The 22,564-nt window shown below is 43.3% G+C and overlaps 1 protein-coding gene and 1 pseudogene across 3 annotated transcripts in view; both read right to left on the bottom strand.

The window, feature by feature from the left end:
• ELMO1 (engulfment and cell motility 1) overlaps positions 1-22,564 on the bottom strand; it is a 578,694-nt gene that overhangs the window by 18,723 nt on the left and 537,407 nt on the right. For all 3 annotated transcript variants that reach the window (XM_032642958.1, XM_032642959.1, XM_032642960.1), the window contains 2 exons: positions 16,197-16,309; positions 6,337-6,444 (listed from right to left, as the gene is read on the bottom strand). In XM_032642958.1, coding sequence (XP_032498849.1) covers positions 6,337-6,444; positions 16,197-16,309 — 221 coding nt within the window. The remainder of the gene's footprint in view (positions 1-6,336; positions 6,445-16,196; positions 16,310-22,564) is intronic.
• LOC116759956 lies at positions 20,225-20,320 on the bottom strand (annotated as a pseudogene).

Genomic DNA, 22,564 nt, shown 5'->3' with positions numbered 1-22,564 from the left:
AGATCATCTGATGGAGAGAAGGCAGTAGGATGGTTTGGAAGCTTAATTTAAAAAACTGCAAAGTCATCTGTCCCTTTCCAATTCCTAATCTTTCACTCCTGTAAGGGACTGTGAATTTAGGAGCTCACTTAGGATCTGCAGAAGCTTTGCGTCATCAATTCCTCAGACTCCTCTAATGATGAAGACAATGAGAGATTTCATGATTAAAGTTCACCTGTTTTTACTGGGGCATTGGGTTTGCGGGTGACATTTAGATGAAGAGAGAATTATAAAATATATAGAATGTCAAAATGACGTTAACAGGAAGGCTCTTTAAAAGCTAACATTGCCCGGGTGCCCTAAAGTTGCTAAGAACTTTGTCCAAATCTGTGACACCTCTAGAGCTCTCTCAAACCCTAGAGAAGAGGGAGGCTGTGAGGAACTCTTCCAGGATTCTCTGCAGGCACCCGCGGCTAGCTCAGTCCTGATTCTAGATCTCTTTGGTAGACCTGACTTGTACTCACGAATGACTGCCTCTCCTCTCCTTCCGGCCATATGGAAGACTGCTCTTCCCAACAACTTCTGCAGTTCGGTGGAGCCATACGATTAGCTCTGGTCAATGACACGTGAGAGGAAATGGTCTCTTTCTTAGCTGAGGCAGCGAAAAGTCCACGCCTACCAGCCTCTCTTCTCCAGCCACAGGGACTGATCCGGTTCCGTGGTCCATCCAGATGGCACAGCTCTGGGATGGCAGAGCAGCCACTGACCTGAGTCTCTGTGATTGTGTGGACCAGTCCTTTGAAAGCCCATGGCAGTTACGTAATGTGAGGAGTGAGAAATAAACTCTTGCTGTCCTGAGCCACGGAGATTGTGGAGGTTATTTATTCTTGCAGCAAAATGTAGCGATGCAGCCTCTCCTGAATGGCGTGACCCTTGACCTTGGACTGCTTTCCCTCTCTGCCTGGCTGCTCGAGATTGGCATCTTCTTTTAGACGGTCCTTGTGATTCCTGAACCTACCTTTGACCACAGCCTCTGACTTCAGTTCTCCTCAAAACCATTTTCAGAACCAACAATCAGCCCTGTTCTCAGTGGCTGACCTGGCTCCCTAATCACTACCCCAGGAGGAGATATTTGGGCACTTTGGGAAGCTGGGTTTACTTAAGATTTACTTTTCAATGAAAATCCACCACTGAAGTGAATCTGTGATATAATTAACATACCAACTCCAAAACCCTCCTCAAGCTTCAGATGGAGTTTGAGTCACGGGGTGGTCTTCTGTTGTATAATGTGTAACATGGTCAATGAAGATCTATAAATAGTAAGTTACCCCTTGTCTTTGAAGATCTATAAATAGTAAGTTACCCCTCGGCTTTGAAAACTGGGCAAGATTAACTCGGAACAGGACAAGAGTAACACTAAAGTCTGTCATGCGAGCAGTCTTTAGAATCTCTAATGAGAAGGAATCAGCGGAGAAAAAGCACTCTTCCACTGTGCTTGTGGCATTAGATATTTTATGTATTTTACATGCATTGTCCCCTGTCAAGGAGACGAGCTGCTATATTACTCACAGGATTATGGCTAAAAGGAAAACACAAAATTCTAAAAATACAGCATGGCTTTTAAAGGTTGCTCTTTACATAGTTTGTCTCTAGATGCACCAGAAAATTAGGCATCAGAAAGGCTAAAATGCTGTCCTCTCTAAACCCATGAGCAGAATCAGACTCATATCCTTTGAATCTACACTCTTAAGAGGCAACAGAGGGCCCTTGATTACTTCAAAGCAGGGCTGGTGTTTCTATCAGGCCCTTTTTTGTAGGAGCAACATAACTAAGTGGGGTTCAGAGATATGAGAACCAGAAGGGTCACCACTGGTTCCCTAATGCCCACTCTTAACTCCGTGCGGCCTGGCCTCATTTCTTTCAATGCTTTTTTCAGTTTGAGCTGGATTGAGACAATCTAATTCAACGCTCCCATTTTATAGATGGGAAGACTGAGGACTAAAGAGAAGAAATAAATCATGCAATGTCGCACAGCTAGTGAGGGACAGAGCTGGGACTGCTGCTCTTTCTTCTATTCTATGGTCCCTTGCTAGGCCATGATTTTTCCCTATGTTTGGAAGATGTCGGCCCCCCAAATCATGCTGAACACAGCCCTGGAAGTGGTTATCACTTCAGATATGTTCAGGAAAGTCTTTGATTGCTACTATCTGGGGAAGGAACTTTAATCGTGATTAAAAAAAAATGTCTTTGAAAAAGTAAATGTGGCCACCATGATAAAAAATTGTTCTAGCTTTCACCCCTGGGAACCAAGTTGAGGCAGAAATCACCCCAGGAAGTAACCAGTAAGCCATGAGCACTTGCTGTATACACAGCTCCATCGTGGAAGCTCCTATGGGCAGAAATACAGAGGAAGGGCAGGCTGATCCCAGTACAGTTTAGTAAAGAATCTGGACTCTAACTTGGAAGCCTGGAGTGGTTGGAAGGGCTGTGCCTTTAGAATCACAGAGCCTGGATTTGAATTCTAGGTGCACCTACTGGCTATACCACTTTGGGCTTAAGTTCTTGGAGCATAAGCTTTCTTGTCTACAATGTAGAACTATAACATCATCCATCTCATAGGGCTGTTCTGAGAATTAACTCAATGCTGGAGCCAACATCATTGCTGGCTTTGAATCTAGGTGGTCTGGAGAAGTGGGTAAAAATCTAGGCCATGGAGTTGGATGGTTGCATTCAGATCTTTGCTCTATTATTTATTGGACATGTGACCTTCAACAGGTCACTTAACTTTCTGTACCTCATTTTCCTAATCCTAATTTTCCAATGATACCTACCTCTTCAGGTTGTGGGAAGGATAATTTATTATGTAATGTAGAGCTCTTAGCACAGTGCCTGGTGTTGAGTAAACACTCAAAAGATGTAATATATTTGCTGTTGTTCTCATTATCAACAGTCGAAGTTAATTCTCTCTGTAGATTGAGGGACCTGAATTATTCCCCATGCTTCAATGACCCAAATTGCCCACTTTGCTTTGCTGTGGCCATTGCTCCTCTCCTCTGCTGTAATAGGCTTAATGGCCTTGTGTGAGGGAGCAAAACCCTTTGACGTGGGAGTGAAGAGCGCTGGCCTCGACTCTTTCAAAGGGAGTCTCTGAGGGGCCCAGGCACTGCTGGAAAGCAGAGGAGTCTGGTGTTTAGTGGGGGTGATGAGAGTCTATAAACCTGGTGGGAGGAATGTGGGGCGAAGGGAGGTTAGGAGATGTGGATTTTCAAGGGCCATGTTTCCTGCCTAACAAAAGGAATACGAGAAGAGAGATTTGCTAAATCTTTAGACATGAAGACAGCTAAGGAGAGGCCCTCAATCTCCACTTGCACTCTCTGGATTAAGAGGACTCAATTATGCTATTTGATTCACCAATATCTCAGTATTCAGCACTGATTAACTCAAGGGGTGGAAGACAATTTTCCCCTTGGTCGCAAGAGAGGGCAATTGTACATGGCAAGAGCAAGGGTACTTGAAATGAATTAAAGGAATGTCTCATTTTTCTAGTGGAGTGATGTTTTTGACTAAGGGCTCCAAGAGGATGGACTATTTTGCTCCAGGCAGGATGCGAGCTGTAATTAAATGTAAACCAGATGGCAGGCCTGAAGCAGCAAACTTTAGTTTCCTAGGCTGGGACCTTCTCATCTCAGGCACACAATAGCTTCATTTGACTTCATTACATGAAATATACCCCCTCCCTGGCACACATGTGCATACAGATATAATCTCCTCAACACACACACACACACACACACACACACACACACAACCACATCCTCCCATATGCACACACCTGCACAGGTACTCATTCTTGGTTTGCCTTGCAACGGATAACTGTTTACGGAGCAGCTCTTCTGGAACTCTGAATTACTAGACTTCAAAGGCCGCAGAGGAAAGGAGTGGATGAGTTTCACAGCCACTGTCAGAGGGACTGATGCAACCCTTTCCCAGAAGCAGCCTTACTCTGTGGCCACGACCAAAAACTGTTTGGAGATCTGCAGCTCTGTCCTGGCTCTTCTGCAATCACCCTGGCAAGCTGGCTCTCCCTGGCATCGGCCCTCGGGTTTCTAGCCCAGAGACTGTTCCTACTCAAGGCTCAGGTGCTGTCCACGACTCGACCTTCTCTAGGGGCAGGGCTACCGACTTCCTAAGCAGCACAACCAGCGAGAACGAGAGTGCTGCATTTAAACCTACAATCCACGCCAGTCTAGTGCCTATCTGTGGGCTGAGGAGTGGATTAAATCCCTATAACTACGGAGACAAATAACACACCCAGTGAGTGGGAGAGCCGATTCTCTGGGCCATGTAGGTTAGGAATGAATCCAGCTGTGGTTTTTTTGTTTTCCTGCCCAGACCACTTTCCCTATTTCCTGGTCAGGTTAAGAACGAGGCGGTGAAAGACTTCATATAGAGCTTGTGGTTGCTTTGACCTCTAACTTTTCATTTTACTGCATTAGAGCAGAGATGCCAAATGGCTGGCCTCTGGACAGTTCTGAGTTCATGAGGGAGGTTTCATCAGTGAGTTTTTCACCAGTTAATAGCAAACAGAGGAAAATGAAGACACTGCTGTGAGTTTTTCACACAGCTAATTTAATTTAGTACAAGGGACTGTCCTTTATTCCAAGATTAGGCCTTTCTGGTCTTTCATTTTGTTTGATCAAGAGCCCTTTTTAAAATGAAAGCAATGTGATATTAAATTTTAGTTAGATTTTCTTTTATAATAGCCTTTATTTCTGCCAAAACTGAAAGTTGGCAAGCCACTGTCGATTCACTTTTCTTGTTCTTTTAAAATATTTACGTATTGGTGAAAGCCCAATTTAGGGACGCACTATGAAGCGTGTCAGGCAACATCTGGCTCCACACTTCTCAATTTGAGCGCTCATCAGAAACGCCTGGAGGGTCTGTTAAGACAGAGGTTGTTGGCCCCATCCCCAGAGTTTGTGATTCATCAGGTCTGGGAGTGAGGATCTGAGAAGCTGCATGTCTAGTAATTTCCCAGGTGATGCTGCTGCTGGTGGTCCAAAGACCACACTCTGAGAACCACTGGTCCAGCTCTGTCCATGGTGGGATGCGGAAGGCTTTCTGAGACCTGAAGGGAGGGTCCTTATTACAGGCAGAGGCCTGGGGAGACCCCATAGCAAGAATGCATAGACACTGCCCCAGACTCTGCGGTACTGGGTTTTAAATAACGTGGGCTGAAGAGGCAGTGCTCCCATGAAAAGAAATAAGATTGCCTTCTGAACTAAATGACACTATGAAGACCAGACTGTCCCATTTTTAAGCTGGAGGAAGCGAGAATGTTCCAGGCTGTCTGTCTGATATGTCAGCCCAGAGTCTGAGTGTGTCAGGAATTTGCCACTTGTGGTTTATTTTCCCCTGTGATGGCCATGAGCTGCAAGGAAGACAGTACAGATTTGACTTCCATAGGCCCTGGGGTGACAAGGGGGAAGGTGCTAGGACCTGGAGGTAAGGATTCTGTTTGCGACTTGTTTATATGACTCATGGCAGGGTCAAGGTGACTTTTAAAAGTTATTTTAAAGTGTCTTTACTTTTTTCTCACTCTTTGATTTCTCTACTTGAGATATCCTCTGAGGCTATGTCTAACTTTATCTCATTTCTCTTGCAAATTAATCCATTACCTTTGTGTATTTTAATATTTCTGTAATACTTTGTTTAATTAGTACACTTAATGCTGACTAAAAAAACCTGGAACCTGCTTTGGTGTTGGGCTAAAATAATCTAGCATATGACTGGCTCTTTAAAAGATATGGTACAGAAATAGCAAATCGGTGTAAATAATATGTATTTTGGGGAATATTTAGGAAACAACAGAATGCTATTGAGTGTCTGAGTTACTTCTTTGAAGTAAACTAGCCATACGTGGATCTGGCATTAGCTCTGCATTATAAGTGTGGGATACAGTAAAGTATAATGCATAAACGTGGTGGAATCAAGTACATGATTCATGTGAAATTATTTTGGGTCATCAGAAAAAGACAACTGACAATCAGGTTTATATTGTTTTTGCTCCTTAGAATAACACTTGGACAAGTAACGTAAAAGTGGGTGTTTGAACCCCAGGTTTATGTCTTTCAGGAAAGATAGGTGAGCACCCTTTTACACCCTCCCCTCTTCGGTCCCAAACCACAAATCCATCAAGGTCTTATGCTTGATGAGACGGCTCGGCCAGGACTCACAGCTAGATGAGACATGCCTAATGGGTTTACTGAGGTTGATAGTCTTTCTGCATGATATTCTGTGACCAGGAAACGAACAAGCAACCAAAACTCAGCCCTCCAACACAGGAGAGGCACTTACGTTTGTCCTGCAAGGAATCGTGGGGCACTTCTCCCTGAGGACTTTCTTCCAAGTCTCCATAATGCAGGACCTTGTGGTTTGGTGAAAGCCGACAATACCAAAACTTGTCTGGGGGAAGAAAACACAAATTTACCAGGTAAGCGATTCTGGTTTCCAAAAAATATTGACATCCTTATTTCATCATAGTCTTGCCTAGGAGAACACGCAGTTCCTTCGATTTTAATTCTTCAAGAAGGAATGATTCTAGAGCCCTGGCAGTTAGCCCCTTCTCGATTTTGATATTTAGTTAGCTCCTGTCCTTCTTGGTAGACATTTGGTACCACTGGGAAAGTTATCAAATCCTTTGAGGACAATGGCAACAGAGTTTCTGAGGTGGTGGCTTCCAGAGGGTTACTAGAATGACTAGGGGATTATTCTTTATTCAGTTGGGCCTGACAAAAGTGGGGAGGGAGATGAAGAAAAAACAGCTTTCTCAGAATTTTTCTGCTTCCACTTTCCTCTGTGAGATTGTAAGACTGATGAGATGGTTGTGCCATATCTCAGTTGGCATATCAAACCCCTCACCCCTGAGGCCTATGCACACAAACTAATCAATGAATAAATTGTTAGGAAGCTAGTGATACACACAAGGGATGGAATTCATGAGGAAATACACTAATAATTCAGAAATTTATCCAAGAATGAGGATATTGCAATCATCTCCTCTCTCTTTCCTAGAGTTTAGTCCTCTTAAATAAGTGTGACCAGTACCTTAGGATCATTCTCATAAATAACTCCTTTAAGTTGACTTCCCCAAATGTAATAAAAAATTTTGAATAAGCTGGTGAGGCAGCAAGAAGGAGGCAGAGAGTGCTTTTTCTAGATAAGAAACTTAGATTGTGACAGCAATCTTTGTGCAGCTCTCAGGGCTGTGCTAGATGCTGCCTCCTCCAGGAAGCCCTCTCTGATTACTGCAGCCAAAGGGACCCTTCCCATCCTCTTAGCTGCTCCAGCATCTCCTTGGATCCTTGGTGCTCCCATGTTAAGCCCCTTAGTATTCCCCATTATCTGCCATAGACCCTAGGTAAGCAACTTGCCCCAGTGGGTTCAGTGTGAAAGGTTACTGACAGAAGAGGACTCCAGGACACACATCAGCCCCAACAGTGTGGAGAAGCCAGGGCGCTCTGATGACAACCACTGTCTTCACAACTGCACTGCACTGGTCCCTTGGCACAGTGCCTGGCACGTGGAAGTTACACAGTTGCTGTTGGCTAAATTGATAAATGAAGACCCACCGGTCAAGATGCTTAAGGCACAGAGCATCCCTGACCTGTAAACCCCTTTGTGACATTATGCAATTGGCAAACACAGTGGCCTTGGTCAAGTCACCCCATTACTGTGTCTACAAACACAAATTATTTTGAAGCCACTCTGACCAAAAAGGTCTCTATAATGTTTAAGAAAAATGTTCTTCTACCTAAAATTGCTTTCACTGCAAAACCACATTTTAACTACAATTCTTTTTGTAGAAAAGAAAGTTTTAAAACTGGAAGTAAAAGCCACACAATGAACAAAGAAAACACCCAAACTGGATCCACAAAAGCAAAATGCCTCTGTGATTCCTTTCTCATCTATAAACAGGGTTTGAGAATTCCTGAACGTAGCCAGAATATGGCAAACCATATACTTAAAAAAATCTAAACGCTGGTGGGAAAATTTGAGAGGAAAGAAACAGTGATTTGAGTGCTAGGAAAACATCTGGAATTGTTAAATTTGCAAAATTCTGTTATATATATATACCTATACACACACACACATACACTCAACAGCACAGGTCATTCTTCTGGGAGAGCATTTCAAAGGGAGAAAATAAAGTTATTCCCTGAATAATTCATAACCATTTCAATTAGGCAGTTTTCCATGAGGAGAACACATTTGGGAATTTGACTTGTAATTCACAATAGGAATTGCAATTCCAAAGGAGAGGGCCAACTTTTGGCCACAGGCACCAACAGTGCTCTTGGGAACCTGGCATGAGTAACTGTAGAGATTTCTTCCCCCCAAAGGACCTTTCACCTTGTCTAAATGAACTGTGATGGCCACAAATCTAGCTGGAAAAATTTCCTAGAGAGCTCTCCTTCCCCTGCTACCTCTGAGATGGGACTTTGGCTAAGTGAGCAACTGAAAAAGGGTGACAGAAAGCTGGGAAGGAAGTTGGTGAGCTGTAGTGCTTGGACACGCTGGTCTTATTTTGAGTGAGGTCTTAGCCTGTTCTTCCTAGAAATCCCTCACTTTTCAAACCGGGGTAAACTCTAGGGATTGGCAGTGGTAACCTGAAGCCCAAGGGTCAATATGGCACAAATGGATCAATGATCCTCAATATAATTGGGGGAGCATTGAGAACTTTAAGTGGTACAAACATATACTGTGGAGTAAAATGCACAACTTACATTCATTTGCAACACTTCAAAAATTTGCTGCACATACTTTCGTAAGTTGTCTATTTAATACGTTATGTCTATTTCTCCAGTGAATATTTGCAGAGTGCCTACAGTACTCTACCGGGTGTAGCAAAAATTATTAGGATGAAAGGCAGACATGAGGGACAAAGCCAAGCAGCTCAAGGAGAAGGAGCTCCCTAGCTCTTAGTGGCAACTTAAAGAAATATGGTGGAAACACTTGTTTCCCGGGTCTGGGAAGTAGGGACTGTGACTCAGCAACTCTGCCTATACTACAGGGAAAAACAGGAATAGGGAAAATCTCTTGTGCAACACACTCCTACATTCAGAAACTATTGAAAACAGTGGCTGTTTATCAGGGTTCTGGGAGGTAAAACAACCGTCTTCCTTGAAAAGCTGTAGTCACTGTTTGTTTAAAGAAACACAAAAGGCTACTTGGAACCTTGCCATAACAATACAGGGTATAGCTGACAGATTTTCCTCCTTCCAGAGGCTTAAATTCTCTTGACTTTTATGACACCACCAGCTTCTGGTTTTCCTCCTACCTCTGGCTACCTCTTCTCTTATCCTATAGAAGTTCCTCTTTCTCTGTCTACTACTAAGATGGTGGAGAGCAAAAGATCTGTGCATCATTGATGTGAGTGATGTGTTCTGCTCCTCCCATCAAATAGGAAGTCTTGGATGGATGACAAAATATTGGAAAAGGGGCTGAACGGCTTGGGAAGGTTGTTTTGACTCATAAACAAATGGGTGGATACTCAGCCAGTATCTCTCTCAGGATAAAGGCTGGAGTCGTTAGCTCTGGGAAGGTTTAGAGGCATCATAACTTGTGTGTGGCTGTCTTGAAGGCAGAGCCGCTCTAAAGGAGAGCAGAGATGCCACCTCCAACCAGCAGAGCGCACCGACTTGTTGGGTGAGACAGTTTCAGTGTCAGCCATCAGTGGCAGCTTGATTCGCAGTTTCTTTTATGGTAAGAAAAATGTGTATTTTCTATTCAAAACCCAGCATGATGTTACTAGTTCCCCAATCCCTCTGGGCAATGAATGAGTGGATTGTGTCACTAAAAGCAATTAGCAGGAAGCAGTGAGAACATTAGCAAAGATTGTTTAGTAGCATTTAAAGAGAAAACAGGAGTTAGTATAGAGGTCTTTCAGTCAATTAGAAATGTTAGTACGTTAATAGCCATCTTTTCATTCCCCCAACTCAAAAACTGAAAATATGGAGATAATTTTGTGCTTCACTCTTTTTTTCTGTGTGTGTGTGTGTGTGTGTGTGTGTGTGTGTGTGTGTGTGTGGTCAGAGGGAAAAGCTGGTTTCAAAGCTCACAGCCTGGTACGAAGGTCTCCAGGGCTGATGAAAGTTATATGTCACATAGATCATTATGCAGCTAATCACCCTTGACAACTGTAATTCTTGCAGCAATGTTCGAAAGAACTTTCTGCAATGATGCAAATACTCTGTACCTGCTTATTCAATAGTAATAGAAGAAATTTTGAATCTTATTTAATTTTAATTAACTTAAATAGCCATAGGTAGCTATATGGAACAGTGCAGCTCATTGTCTCTCTTCATACCCAGGCTGGAGACAAGTGTGGGGTCGGCCAGCAGGTGTTTATGGGAGACGGGCAAGCTGAATAGCTACCATTGTTGAGTGTGAAATGTGGACTGTAAAGTGAGGCACAGGGCACAGCAAGAACCGAGTCCTGATTGACTCTGCCATGGACTCAGGGGGACATCTTTGTCTTGTGCGCAAAGCCCACAGTTGGCAGCTGGCTGCTGGCCCAGGGGGCCCTGAAAGTCCTGCGTTTGGGAGACAGGTGGCCTTTACTAAAGTGAAATCTTATGGCACTTCCACTAGGACTTTGGGTCTTTCTTAGGTTAACCTAAAATATGCAAAATCTTCAGCGTGCTCAGGGGAAGGTCTGCTTCCTGCCTAGGGTCAAACGTTTCCAAGTCACAAAACATGAGGAACCCCAGCAACGCTTTTAAAGGGAAATGTCATCTTCCAGGTGATGAGATAGAAGATATCTCTGTTGGTTCAGTAAAGGAAGACAACAACTACGGATACAGAATGAAGGTCATTCCGCCTTTCAAATCTTCCTCACTTCACTGAACATTCTTCAGAACGAGATACTCTTGTTTTGATTCAGAATTCTGTCTCCCTGGAGACTCTCCTTTCATAGCAAAAGATTAACTCCAGAGCCCCCGAGTCATTTTAAAGATGGTTTGGCCTAACTGATACTTTGGAGTCACACAGACCTGAGTTACACACCTGGTCTTGACACATCAGCTATGGAGTCTTGGCCAAATTATAAAAACCTTAGGGACCCCTATGGTTCCTTTGTTAAGTAACACTAATAATTATATGAGTAAAACATATACAGAGTATCCATCATGCACCTTCCACAGAGCTGGCTCTCAAATATTAGTGCCTTCCTAATCTTCTAGTCAATGATAACCCCTCTCATTCACATTACTGGTCCCTCCACCTTTTTTTTTAATGTTTTTTTTTTTTTCTTTTTTTTGCGGTACGCAGGCCTCTCACTATTGTGGCCTCTCCCGTGGCGGAGCACAGGCTCCAGATGCGCAGGCTCAGCGGCCATGGCTCACGGGCCCAGCCGCTCCGTGGCATGTGGGATCTTCCCGGACCGGGGCACGAACCCATGTCCCCTGCATCGGCAGGTGGACTCTCAACCACTGCGCCACCAGGGAAGCTCTGGTTCCTCCACCTTTTGAGAACAATGATTATCTGTTATTTTCATCTATTGCAAAGTGATTTTTTTCTGAAAATAATCTGGCTTCTCTTCTTTTGAAAAAACGCATTTACTTATACCTGCCTTTTTGTAAAAATGAGTTATGATAAGGTTTAATTAAATATTAAAAGAAAATTTCAATCAAAGAGGAAGAAACAACCTGCTCCCCAGAAGGGTTCACATGGTTACTGAAATGGCCTGAACGTACCATTCGGCTCTAGGTCTCCTGAGCGAGCTGAAAGAACAAGGCAGGTACACCGCCCTTGGCCTCGGCGCAGAAACATGCCAGCTCCTCTGGGTACACGTGTCACTCACCAGTGGGTTTCGGATTAAGTTTGTCATGTTAATGCTTAGAGAAGGGATACTGGTCAACAAAACGGACACTGTCTTCAACAAGAAGCAAAAGTTTCATACTATCATTTCTTGAAAATGATATTCCAGTGTGTAGCCCTGGGCTCTTATCAAGACTAATGCAAGTGATTCTGAAAGACCCTAATCTCTGAAAAGAAAGGAAAATAGGAGGCAGTTCCCGAGCCTGTAGATTCTCATGAAGCATATAACAGCTCGAACATAGACAACTTCTGGGATTTCATCTTAACTCTCTCGAGAAGTTCAGGAAACACGGAAGCAAGGCAATCTCATTATGAAGGACTGTGAACAAGAGCCTTTCACATTCCATAGAGAATGCGGGACAGAGTGAAGCAAGTATGTGACAGCCGTTGCCACTCTATGGCCTGTGTTTAAAAACCTATATTCTAAGTAACTGTAAGCTAAACTTAATACTAAATACCATTAATGAATGTTTGACCGTGTGCTGAGTACCAAGTGCTACAGATGCATGATTTTATTTAACCCTTGCAATGATTCGATGTAGGAACTGACATCATCCCCACTTGACAGATCAGGAAACAGAAGCACAGAGAGATTTATTAGGTTGTCCAAGGCTACCCAGCTAGGGGATGGGGAGGCAGGGACTTGAATGCAGCTTGGTGTGTCTCCCATGATTTACTGCCTCTCAGTTCTACTGCGGTCAGAATTCCCAGAAATCCAGATTTGTATATATCTATATTGGACTAACCAAGTAGCAGAGTTGCAAATGAGGCAGGTAGAATGATGGGCAAGTAGCAACTCAGGGGCCTTCTAGCCAAACGTGGTACACTAAAGGGCTCTACATCTGCTCCTCTCCTTTCCAGTTCTGTGAGAGAGGAAGCTCGCTCCTATTTTCCCCTGTAAAGTTAATACTTAAATGCACTCATCTGTGTTTGACTCACTGTTGGACAAGTTTACAGGGAGTGTGGTACGCACGGGCCCTTTGCGTATGTGCTTGCTCTTTAACCTGGGATGGCTCGTGGCTGTTCCTGTCTGAGATCTCACCTTTCTCCAAGGGATTAAAATGATTTTCCATCATGTCCTCACTAATGTGGGTAAATCTAAATGGTATGTTTTGATGGGGTGATAGGAAACCAATATCAGCACAGTCTGCTTTGAATCCCTATTTTTAAGCACACAGAGCTAGTTACCAGGTTTTTTTAGATCAATTTACCAAACACCAAAAAGCCTTCCTTCACTTGGAAGGATGATTTTATACTAAACACAGATGGTCGTGCTCCCTAGGGAGTTTAACTAATAAATTTATAATCTAGATGCTAATATTTTTTGTTCAGTAGGTAATTCATTTTTAGAAAACTGGAAAAAAGTGGCATATTTGGGACTAACATTTCTTTAGCCAAAAAACCGTAATTATGACATCTAGAATCAGGATTATTCAAGCAGAATCTACCCATTTCAGCCTAGAAAGGGAAGTCTCGTGGTGGAGTAGACTGGAAGGTCAAATTGGGTTCTCTGAATTAGGTTCCGAAGGATTCTAGCTAGGCATGTGTCTATTTGCCACCTCTCTCCTCCCCCCACTTCTGTGCCTTTTGCCCAATGTCAGGTAAATAAAAACTTTATAAATCACCTTACGTGGGCAATATATCCTGAATATTGATTTTGCCAAAGGCAATGAGGACATCAGAGCATACAGTAGGCAATCTGGCTGACTGAACTAAGAGATCATCTAGTCCTATTCTCCCACTTAACAGATGAGAAACTGTGGCCCTGAGAGGTCACGTGTTCTGCATATAAACACCCAGGTGGTTAAATCTGTAAGTACAGAGTTGAGAAGCTTAGAACCAAGTCTACTCACCCCCAGCTCATTGTTCTTTTCTACAGGATCATCCAGAATAAAACAGTAGCTACCACCCCCTTTGTTTAAAGCTGCTTTCTAAGAGCTGCATTCATCAGCACTTTTCTTCCTCACAATAGCTTTAGGAGACAGGCATTGTTAACCCCATTTCAGATGGGGAAACTGCTCAAGGTCACACAGCTGGACAGGGACAGAGGTAGGAAGGCACCCACTTCATCTGGCTCCGGGGCTCTTGTCTTCCTCACTGTGCCAAGCTATCTTCTTAGAACAGCATTCACTCTGATGAAGGTGCCCAAATGCAAGGAATGCAGTGAGGAAAGAGGGGGTGAACCAGTCCTCCAACGGCTGAATGGGAGAGGTGAGTTCCTTCTTCCTAATGTGAGCCTTTGTCAGTCCCAGCTGTAACTCAGCCCTTTCTTACTCTGCCCATTTGTCCTCCCCGAGGCCCAGCGTGAAGCTCATTGTCATGGTTTCTTTTCTTTTTTTTTTTAACATCTTTATTGGGGTATATAATTGCTTTACAATGATGTGTTAGTTTCTGCTTTATAACAAAGTGAATCCGTTATACATATACATATGTTCCCATATCTCTTCCCTCTTGCCTCTCCCTCCCTCCCACCCTCCCTATCCCGCCCCTCCAGGCGGTCACAAAGCACCGAGCTGATCTCCCTGTGCTATGTGGCTGCTTCCCACTAGCTATCTACCTTAAGTTTGGTAGTGTATATATGTCCATGCCTCTCTCTCGCTTTGTCACAGCTCACCCTTCCCCCTCCCCATATCCTCAAGTCCATTCTCTAGTAGGTCTGTGTCTTTATTCCTGTCTTACCCCTAGGTTCTTCATGACATTTTTTTTTCTTAAATTCCATATATATGTGTTAGCATACGGTATTTGTCTTTCTCTTTCTGACTTACTTCACTCTGTATGACACACTCTAGGTCCATACACCTCACTACAAATAACTCAATTTCGTTTCTTTTTATGGCTGAGTAATATTCCATTGTATATATGTGCCACATCTCCTTTATCCATTCATCTGTCGATGGACACTTAGGTTGCTTCCATGTCCTGGCTATTGTAAATAGTACTGCAATGAACATTTTGGTACATGACTCTTTTTGAATTATGGTTTTCTTGCACTGCTGGTGGGAATGTGAATTGGTACAGCCACTATGGAGAAGAGTATGGAGGTTCCTTATAAAACTACAAATAGAACTACCATACGACCCAGCAATCCCACTACTGGGCATATACCCATTGTCATGGTTTCTTATCCTCTGGGAATAACCTGCATTTTCATTCGTCAAGGAAGTTCTGCCTTTGGACATTCCTTAATATGAGTTTTAATGCTTACATTCGAAATACGTTGAATTTACTCAATATTCAGCGCAAAGCCATTAAAAGTAAATGGCCGGGAGGATGGGCTCAGCATAAACACGAAGTGATGTTTGTCATTAGTGGGCGAGGTCTGTGTCTGAGCAGGGCATCCATCGGGTTTCAAAAGTATCTGCCAGGGTCTCTCTGGGGCCGTAACTGATGTTTGCTCTTGGTACAGCTGCTAATACTTATGCTTGCTCCTGACTGTTCCCCAATCTCGTCACCTCTCCCCAAATCTTATCTTCCAATTTTATTTTCTGACTATTTGTTTCCAGGACAGTATGATATGAGTACTTTGCAATGAGCAGTATGTCAAGAAAGCAATCAAGGGACTTTACTTCCCTGGCTAAGAAACAGCTGGAAATTCTTTCCACCTATTGGAGCTAGTCTAATGGCATCCATTTTAACTGGATATTTTGGGATTAAAGTTTATAGAGACAGTTCAGAAATCTGTCTTGCAAGATTATGAAAATTGATTCTATCCCACCTTGGTTCACTGTTACTTATATCTACAAATAAAATAATTCTGACTTGGAAGAGAATCAGTATGGGGATTTGAAAATAAGGGCCATCCATGCTGAAAATTTCAAGATCAAATCTAACAGTGGGTGCCAGCTCTCCTGATAGCATAGTGAATCATTAAAAGTTAGAGCCATAGAGCTGCTGGAGTATAAATCCCTGCTCTTCTGTGACTTTGAGCAAGTTACTTCGCACCTCACTGCCTTAGTTTCCCTATCTGTAAAGTGGGCGTAATCACAGTAGCTACTTCATAGGGTTACTGGGAAGATGAAATTCATTAACATAGGTAAAGTGAGAGCCTGGCAAATGGTAAGCTCTCAATAACGTCAGCTGTTGTTGAACCACTACTGGCAGACTTGAGGCACGAAATGGCCCAGGTGGCTCTTCAGTTCCACGGGTCTCCTGGTGATTCTAGATTTTGATTCTCCCTGGGTATACATGGGAAATCAGAACTTACCTGGACTGCTAGTCCTGTCCTGAGTACCAATGCTGCATAGCCTACCCTTAAACCAACACCCATGCCCATGTGACTCCACAGGGGGCAGGCCACTGTTCTTCCTTGCTGGGTCTGGAGTGGCCCCAAACAATACCTTGCCTCCGCCGGCAGTTGAGTTTCCTAAAGCAGGTCCCTTCCACGAGGCGGTTCAGGCGTTGTTGTTTGATCAACTCCAAGATTTCTGGCTGAATCTTCTCCTTTAGTTCCCTGTGAAAGGATAAACACATATTCCACAGCGCGCCTTGAGAACAGCACTTGGCTGAAAGGGCACCATGGGCAGATGGGGCAGGTGAGTGCAAGCTGCAACTTTTTGTGAACAACCCGATACTCCCAAGTGGGTGCTTCAGAGAATCATTTATTAAGCATCAGTGGAAAGAGGTTCTCTGACATTTACAGATACCCACAAGAGCACCAATCACTTCAGTGACGTTTTTCTAGACCAAGGTCTCCCGAGAAATTTCTTCTCTTGTTTTACAAAGCCACAGATATAAATTTATGTGAAAATTCACTCAGCTCTGCTGAGACAATGAATCTCTGGTCATGTTCTGCCCCCCTACAGCAGATAAACTCCTAGACTGCATCTGTGATCTACCACCACACGATGACTATTCCACAGCAAACACAGTATCGGGCAAAGTACAGGACCACATTTTGCTTTGGATTCTGTCACTTACAACTGGGAACAACACACTGACCCAGATTGTAGCCCACAGAGATTGGGATAATGAGAGGATAAATTAAGGCTTATTTGCGTCTTGTCTCAGGGTAATACAATGTAATTTAGGTTTAGATGCACTATGCTGTAAAGATATGATAAGAGAGTGCAATGGGTTTTAAATCTTTTATTTCGAGAGCAGAGACTTTTTATCATGTGAAATTTTATGTAGTGCCCTAGCATTTGAGTCTAGTAAAGCTAGAGTTGTTCTACTTGAGGATGTATAGAGAGACCCAGAGTCCAGCCCTCAGAGCAGTGTTGAAAGCACTGACCCAAACTCAGAAGGATAGGACTTCAGTCTAGGCTCTGCCTATGATTAGCATTTCAGGTAGCTCCTGTAAGTCTCAGTTTCCTCATCTGTAAAATGGGAATAAGAATCTTTTCTGTCCCAAAGGAGACGGTGTGAGTGTAAGTTAGCTGTAAGCATTGGGCAGGAATGCAAGGTGTTACTGAATTTGCTTTGATAATATTCTCTTCTTTCCTCAAGCCAAATATTCCTGGTGTCCATATTACACTGTAGTCAAGGCTCACATTTTTGTCAGCTTCAGCCTTAACTCTGGGCTTGCTCTGGATTGCAGGCAATCTGTCTTCACATGGTGTTCTGTTTCCAGGTGCGGAAGGCACGGACACTCGGTAAGTGTGTGCTATGTCGCCAGGTAGTACGTACCATGCAATTTTAGCTCATTTAACACCCCTTCCCTCTTCCCCACCACGAAAGCGCCAACTTTTGGGAACTGGTATTAATTTCATCATTCCCATCTCACAGATGGGAGAGAGTTTACAGAGGTGAAGCCCTGAATAGGGGTACAAACTCAAGTGTTTCTTGTGCAAACTGCATCTATTTACCCATGAGAAAAAAAAAAAAGAATAAAAAGTGATATAAAAGGATCTGGCCATCTAACAAGCTAGAAAGCTGTTAATACATATCTTGGACTTAAATGGCCTCAAATGCCCTGTCATTTGATACTGTTACAACTGACTATTTATAAAGCCTAATGTGAAGATTCAGCCCCAGAGGTACAGCTTGGTGCATTTGCTTTACTCGCATTTGCTTTTCCAGTGTGGGTCTCACAGGGTCTCATCTCAGGCTTTCAGATCACTAAAACTATCTGTTATCATCGTTCAGCTTTTGTAGAATGGACTCAGCAAATTGCAGCTTTGATGAACCCTGCTCCGAATGGAGAAGGTGGGGAATTGCCAGGGCAGTTGCTCACAACAATAAATCACCACTCCTGGCTTCCGAGTTGGGGCGACGGGGAAATCATGGGAGAGAGAATCTGAATTTCATCAAGTCTTAGGTTAGAGATGTATCTTTAAATAATAGTTTTACTAGGCTAGAGTTTAGTTATTAAAATGGAGATGAAGATGCAGAGACAAGGGCCAAAAGGAGGAAATAACTGAAAGAACTTGATGATTTATGATTTTTAGTGTAAGACCCTGATGTGCTCATCGTGACACACTCCATTATGAACCATCTTCGGAGACAGACTATCAGAATAAGTGGATCTGCTGCTACAAGAGTTACCTTTTCTTGGAGTCCCAAAGGACTCCAAAACATGATTAGGCAATGTGGGAAATGGAACAGATTTTTTTTTTCCCCCTAAGTTATATCCTCTTCTTTCCCTGCAAATGGACTCAGTAGTTACCAAATTCACTCATATCAGGAAAACATATGCAATCCCTATATGGTGTCTCTGTGAATGAGATATGACCTCTAGGGTAATCCAGGTAATAACCATGGGCTGAAATTGGGTTTTGAAATTCTCAGGTTGGGGCTAATGAGGTCAAGGTCATGGGTTCACTGGCTTTGCTTTGATCCATATTCCCCTAATTCTATCTAAAAGCCCTGTAAATAAATAAAAGGAGGAAGATTAAAGGAGGGAGAATAAATGAGTGTGTGAAGAGCAATTCAAATTCTAACACTTTTTCCTGAAGAGAATCCCAAGTCCAGGCCCAATGAGGCCAGTGCCATGTGCAGAGGACAGACAGCACCACTAGACTAGTGAGACTCCTTCCTGGACCTGGGGTCTGCCCTGCCGAGCTGCCATCTGGTGTTCATCTAGAACAGAGGTCGGCAAACTTTTTCTGTAAAAGGCCAGATGGTAAATGTTCCAGACTTTGTGGGTCATACACTCTGTTGCAACTACTCAGCTCTGCCATGGTAGAGTGAAAGCAGATGACAGCATGCGAACAAAGGAGCGTGGCTGTGTTCCAATAAAGCTCTATTTACTAAAACGGATAGTGGGTCAGTTTTGGCCTAAGAGCTAGTTTGCCAATCCCTGATCTACAAGGGCTCTGGGGAGACTCTGGGCTGAGTAACAGTGCCTATTTCATAGAAATTGATCTGTTTCTGTCTTACTACAGGGTCCCCAAGGTCATTCCTTGCACCTCTTTCTGGTCTTTATATTTCAGACTCATGACTTTAAACACCAACTTTCTGTTGACTACATCCAAATTTATTATTGTAACCTAGACCTCTCGGCCAAACTCCAAACCCATCAATCCAGCTGTCTATTTGGATATCTCACAGACGCCTCAGACTTGACAGGTGCAAAACTAAACTCTTGATCCCCTTGTCCAAGCCTGCTCCACTCACTCTGTCCTTTAGTTGTTCAGGCCCCAAATCTGAGTTCATCCTTCTCTTATACCCTTCACCTAATTGATCGGTAAATACCTTTGCTTCTTATCTTCAAAATCTATATAATCTATGGTAGAGACTCTAATCACTTCTCATCACCTCTTGCTTGGGTTATTGAAATAACTTCCTCACTGACCTCTCTGCTTCCAAACTTGCCTCCTTGGAGTCTATTCGCCATACAACAGCAAGAGAGATCATTAAAAACCCAAGTCAGAGCACACCAGTCCCCTGCGCCAATGATTCCCCAACAAGGTCCCACAAAATCAGGCTCCTAGCTACCGTTCTGGCCTCGCCTCCTATTGCTTGTTCTGCTCCAACCACACTTGCCTCCTTGTTACCAACTGAGTGCCCAGACCTACTCTGACCTCAGGGCTTTTGCACTGGTGATCCTCTCTGCTGGAAATCGTTTCTCCCACATACACACATAGCCTGCTCCCTTAGTCCTTTACACATCTTTACTCAAATGTCACCATGCCAACTAGAGAGATCTACTCTTGCCACTTTATTTAAAATCACAAACTCTCCATTTCCCTTATTCTGCTTTTTATTTCCTGTATCCTCTTTTGAAAAAAAAATTATTTTATTGATGTACAGTTGATTTACAATGTTGTGTTAATTTCTGCTGTTCATTAAAGTGATTCCATTGTATATATTCTTTTTCATATTCTTTTCCATTATGGTTTATTATGGGATATTGAATATAGTTCCCTGTGCTATACAATAGGACCTTGTTGTTCAGCCATTCTATATGTCATGGTTTGCGCCTACTGAAAATATGGAACACTTCACGCATCCTTGCACAGGGGCCATTCTAATCTTCTCTGTATTATTCCAATTTTAGTATATGTGCTGCTGAAGCGAGCACTCCTGTATCCTCTTTTAACATGCTACTATCTTATTTACCATGTTTATCATCTTTTTCTCCCCATTTAAATATAATCACTACAAGGGTGATAATTGTATCTGTTCTCTTCACTGCTGAATTATCAACACACAGAACAGTACCTGGCAAGTGGCAGGTACTTGATAAGTGTTTGTCAAGTGCACTGAACACTGGCTTTAGCTACGAGAGCCGTGAGCAAAGCTTGTGGCCAATCTTTAGCAAGGATGCAGGTTTGCAGGATAGGCACTAGCCTTATTTCTGGCTCTATTTGCTTTTACTGTTTCTTTCTCATCTACTTTTACTGTACATTCTGAGATAAGATGAGGTATAAACAAATACATTCACAGTGTCAGTTTTACCATTTAGATATTGACACTGTGACACTTGTTAAATTCTGGTTATCAGCTCATAATAAGGGTGACCATTTCTCTGAGTGGATGTTATGTGCGGGGCATGTGCTAAGGGCTTTTCATGCACTATTTCATTGAGTCCTCCTAACAACCCAATGATGTGGACACTTTTATCATCTTCACTTTTAGACGTAAGAAAAACAGGTTTAGAATGGGTGACAGAACTTGACTAAAGAGCCACATTTGCAAATAATGGCCTTGGAATCTGGTCCTAGGTCTGTTAGCTCCTGGGTCTGGATTTTCCACATTTTGCTTCTCTGCTTCCCTGGTGTTTGTCCCTGCAGCTCCCCTTCCCCCAACATCATTGTAAATGACCTATTTTGGGACTATTCAAACTTTTTATATCCATTAACTCAGATTAATTGTGTGGATGGACTCATCCTTCCCATAAAGTCACACTAAGTAGAAAATAACAAATACCTCCTTCTGAAATAATTAGTTAAGAGCTAAGAAATAAGAGTTTCTTCAACCCACTGAATACACAGTCTCCCAAAATATTTGGTCACTTGGAGTTTGCATTTTCCTTCTCAGGAAATATAAACATTTTATAAAAACAAGACACATGCCCAAGGGATCTTCATGGTGCTGAGATTTGCCTCCGTGCTGCGTGCAGCAGCCAGGTGATGGGGAAAGGGCAGCCAGCGGGGTTCCACACCAGCAGGCAAGCCCCAGCCAAGCCACTGCCCCTGTCTGCAAAATGAAAAGCTTGAACGGGATGAACTTAAAGATGCTTTTCAGTTCTAAAATTTGAATATCCTAACCCCCAAGCTTGGGTTAGATGAGTTTCCTGTGTGCTCTAGTGACAACCCACCCGCCTGTGCTTCCTCCCACCTGGCACTGAGCACAGTCCCTGATAATCCCTCCAAACCCCAGCTTTAAAGTCTGGCACAGGGACAGCCAAGTGTCTCTGGTTCTCTGCCTGTCCCAGCACCTCAGGCTGGGCCTGGCAGGTAGGAGTCACTCAATACACATTTGTTAAATGAATGAATAAATGAATGACTGAAGACTATCGTACATGGTCTATGCCTTTTCTTTCTTGACTTGGGCTTATCCTATACGCCACTGTGACAGCATTTGGACTTCATCTAACCCCACGGTGAGCTCCTGTCTAGCAGATCATTCTAACAGACAGAGCATCGCTGGAGAAGAAGCTGGAGGCTGGTACTCTCCTGCCTGTTTTAAGGGCTCTGGGATAATGACCAGGCTGGTTCATGGCCTCCCCCGTGAAATGCTGTAGCTCTGACGAGTCTTTGTGACTTTACTGCAACTATACCCAGAGCTCCGGTGGACCGTGGTGCTTTTCAGTCCCGTGGCCGAGTGATGATGCCAAAGTTACGTACAACAGGAGATTTCCTTAATATTTCCATTGCTTCTCTCTAAATAATAAGTTTAAAGTAAGAGTTTCTTATAATAAAGGGAAAAGAGACTTCAGAATGTCACAGGCAGAGCCTTGGGAAGTAAAGTTAAGAAGCCAAAGCAGGAGCAAAGTTTTCATACTTGACAAGCAGTTAACAGTCTTACTTGGAACAAAGTCACGGTCAAACATTAATTTAGAATCACTTGGCCTTAACTGAAGTGGTCCCTCAAGTCTCCCTTTAGCTTTTAAGAATTGTTGTCAAAAGCACAATAAAATCTCCTTGTGTTCACACATCTGCTGAAACATCCAACATTTTAGTACTGTAGGCCCTGGGATGGGGCAAGGCGCCACTGTCCCTCCTTGCAAGACAGAAACTGCATCAGGTGTCACCTCACATTGGTCAGAATGGCCATCATCAAAAAATCTACAAATAATAAGTGCTGGAAAGGGTGTGGAGAA

The sequence above is a fragment of the Phocoena sinus genome, chromosome 9 (assembly GCF_008692025.1).
Source record: "Phocoena sinus isolate mPhoSin1 chromosome 9, mPhoSin1.pri, whole genome shotgun sequence".
In the NCBI taxonomy this organism is placed as follows: Eukaryota; Metazoa; Chordata; class Mammalia; order Artiodactyla; family Phocoenidae; genus Phocoena; species Phocoena sinus.
Note: the sequence above shows the minus strand (reverse complement) of the source record. Positions and strands in the feature narration are given on the sequence as shown.